At 50.0% G+C, this 2024-nt stretch overlaps 1 protein-coding gene across 1 annotated transcript in view; it reads right to left on the reverse strand.

Moving 5' to 3' along the window:
* LOC104471151 (kelch-like protein 10) overlaps positions 1–1888 on the reverse strand; it is a gene marked incomplete at both ends in the record, with an annotated part of 2306 nt that extends 418 nt beyond the window's left edge. Inside the window, 4 exon segments of the mRNA XM_010086394.1 lie at positions 395–660; positions 663–707; positions 710–983; positions 1793–1888. Coding sequence (XP_010084696.1) covers positions 395–660; positions 663–707; positions 710–983; positions 1793–1888 — 681 coding nt within the window.
* Positions 1889–2024: the final 136 nt, after the last annotated feature.

Raw genomic sequence — 2024 nt, forward strand, 5'->3', positions numbered from 1 at the left:
GTTCTTGTCTGCGTCTCCACCGCTCCAGCCGGCGGCTGCCTCTTGGAGAGCTTTATAGCTGGAGCTCCAGGATGTAATGAATTGGGTTTGTGTGAACTTTCTTCCACTCTCTATTAAATGGTTCATCAGGTTAAAGGGAGCATTGTTTACCTTTCCTGCTCCCACAGCTCCTCTTTTCTATCCAGATGAGGAACTCGGAGCGGTGGCTGTGTTCATCAGGCACGTCGCCCAGTAAGAGGCTGAGCTCCATCTGAGCCCCTACCTTCATGCGTGCCGTACGGAGGGACGGGCACTTGCCCCCTGTGTGACGCTGCGCACTGATGTTTGTTTGGTTCCTTGTCCTCCTCACCATACCTCGACCTGAACTGCTCTCCGTGATCTCCCGGTCCGTTACCTTTCCATGGAGCGTGGTCGCGCTGGCATCACATCTCCGCTCCTGCATGGGGGCAATCAGCGTCCACGGGTTGGTCTCCGGCTCGTACCGTTCTGCTGCGTTGAGGCGCGTGTGCCCATCGAAGCCTCCCATGGCGTAGATGTGGTTGTCAAGAACGGTGACGCTGATGTAGCAGTGCCATGCGTACATGGGTGCAACCTGCTGCCATGTTTTCTGAAGCGGGTCGAACCGCTTGACGCTGTTGAAATAATCCCTGCTGTCCAACTGATGACGTAGATAAAGCCTTTTAAATAAGCCGTGCTGTGAGAGGCGAGGGGCTCTCTTGCTCACATGTGACTCTCACCCACTTGTCCGCATGGGCATCGTACGTCTCCATGGCATTGGTTATGCTCACCCCGCTCCAGCCTCTGACAGCAAACACGATGGCGTAGGGCAGGCGAGGCCGGCTGAGGGGGCGGGGAAAACCAGGGCGAGATGGGCCGTGCATTTCCTTGAGGGTGTTTGTGATGCACTCCTTGTTGTCCTTTATATAATTGTGCGTTTTGACGTTGTTCATTAAATAGTCTGCTCGCATCAGTGCCAGTCGAACCTGAAAAATGTGAAAAGGACGTTAGAACATGAATGTAGATCGTTTACACCTTGGGATCCTTCGGGCATAGCTCCCATGCTGGATGGCTTTGCTTTCAGGCACAGCCTTGTCTAAAGCCTATTTAGAGAACCAGCGAATTAAATGTGTCATTTTGAGCTAGTCCAGAAAGGGGTGTGCAATAGTTTTAAGCTAGTCCAGAAAGGGGTGTGCAAGGGTAAATCATTCAATTTCATGGCATCTGCCCCACATTCCCATTGGAAGGGGTTACAATCCATCCTGGGGGGGCCCAAAATAATGGGGGTCGGAGAGGGGGTTCAATAGGGTCGATCCTGAAGACAGGTGGAGACATGAGAACTTTTGTCTCTAAAAAGGTGAATAAACAAGAGGAAGGATGCACATGGCTACCAGAGGACCCCTGTCCCCCCTAGACCTTGACCATCGCTGGGTCCAAGCATGGTGATATCTTTCTGAACGCTTTCCTCTCTCTCTCCTTTTCCTTTCCCTTTTCTCTTCAAGCATCTCTTGACCTCTCCCTGTCTCCAGCTATTTTCCTGGCACCTATGGTTCACACCGTTACAAGTTTTCTTTCTCAGTATCAATAAGCAATTACGAGTTTTTCTTTATTAGTGACAATAAGTGGTTGCGAGTTTTTTGGATCATGGTTGTTAGTTGTTGTATTATTGTCGTTCTGCTCTTGTGGGTAATTGGGAGTTTCCTTTGGCATCGTTAGGAGCTGTCACATTATTGTGGGTTTTGGTGTCAGCGGGTGATAGTCTCGTTGTGAGTTTTCTTTGCCAAGTCATTTATCTCTGGAGGATGAAGACGTAGGCTGCTTCTCGGAGATCGGGACAGTAGTAATACTCTGTGAATCTGTAGATGCCGACGGCATTTATTGTAATTCCGCTCTACCTTAGATTTCACATCCAACAGTTCCCTTTTTCCTAAAGATTATATGCATTAAAGTTACAAGCCAGTACTCGACCGTTTGGTGTTGTCCCACCTTAATTTGCCCCAAGGGGATCCCCGGAACCTCCGTGAACC

This window comes from Pterocles gutturalis, unplaced genomic scaffold (genome assembly GCF_000699245.1).
Source record: "Pterocles gutturalis isolate BGI_N339 unplaced genomic scaffold, ASM69924v1 scaffold8996, whole genome shotgun sequence".
In the NCBI taxonomy this organism is placed as follows: domain Eukaryota; kingdom Metazoa; phylum Chordata; class Aves; order Pterocliformes; family Pteroclidae; genus Pterocles; species Pterocles gutturalis.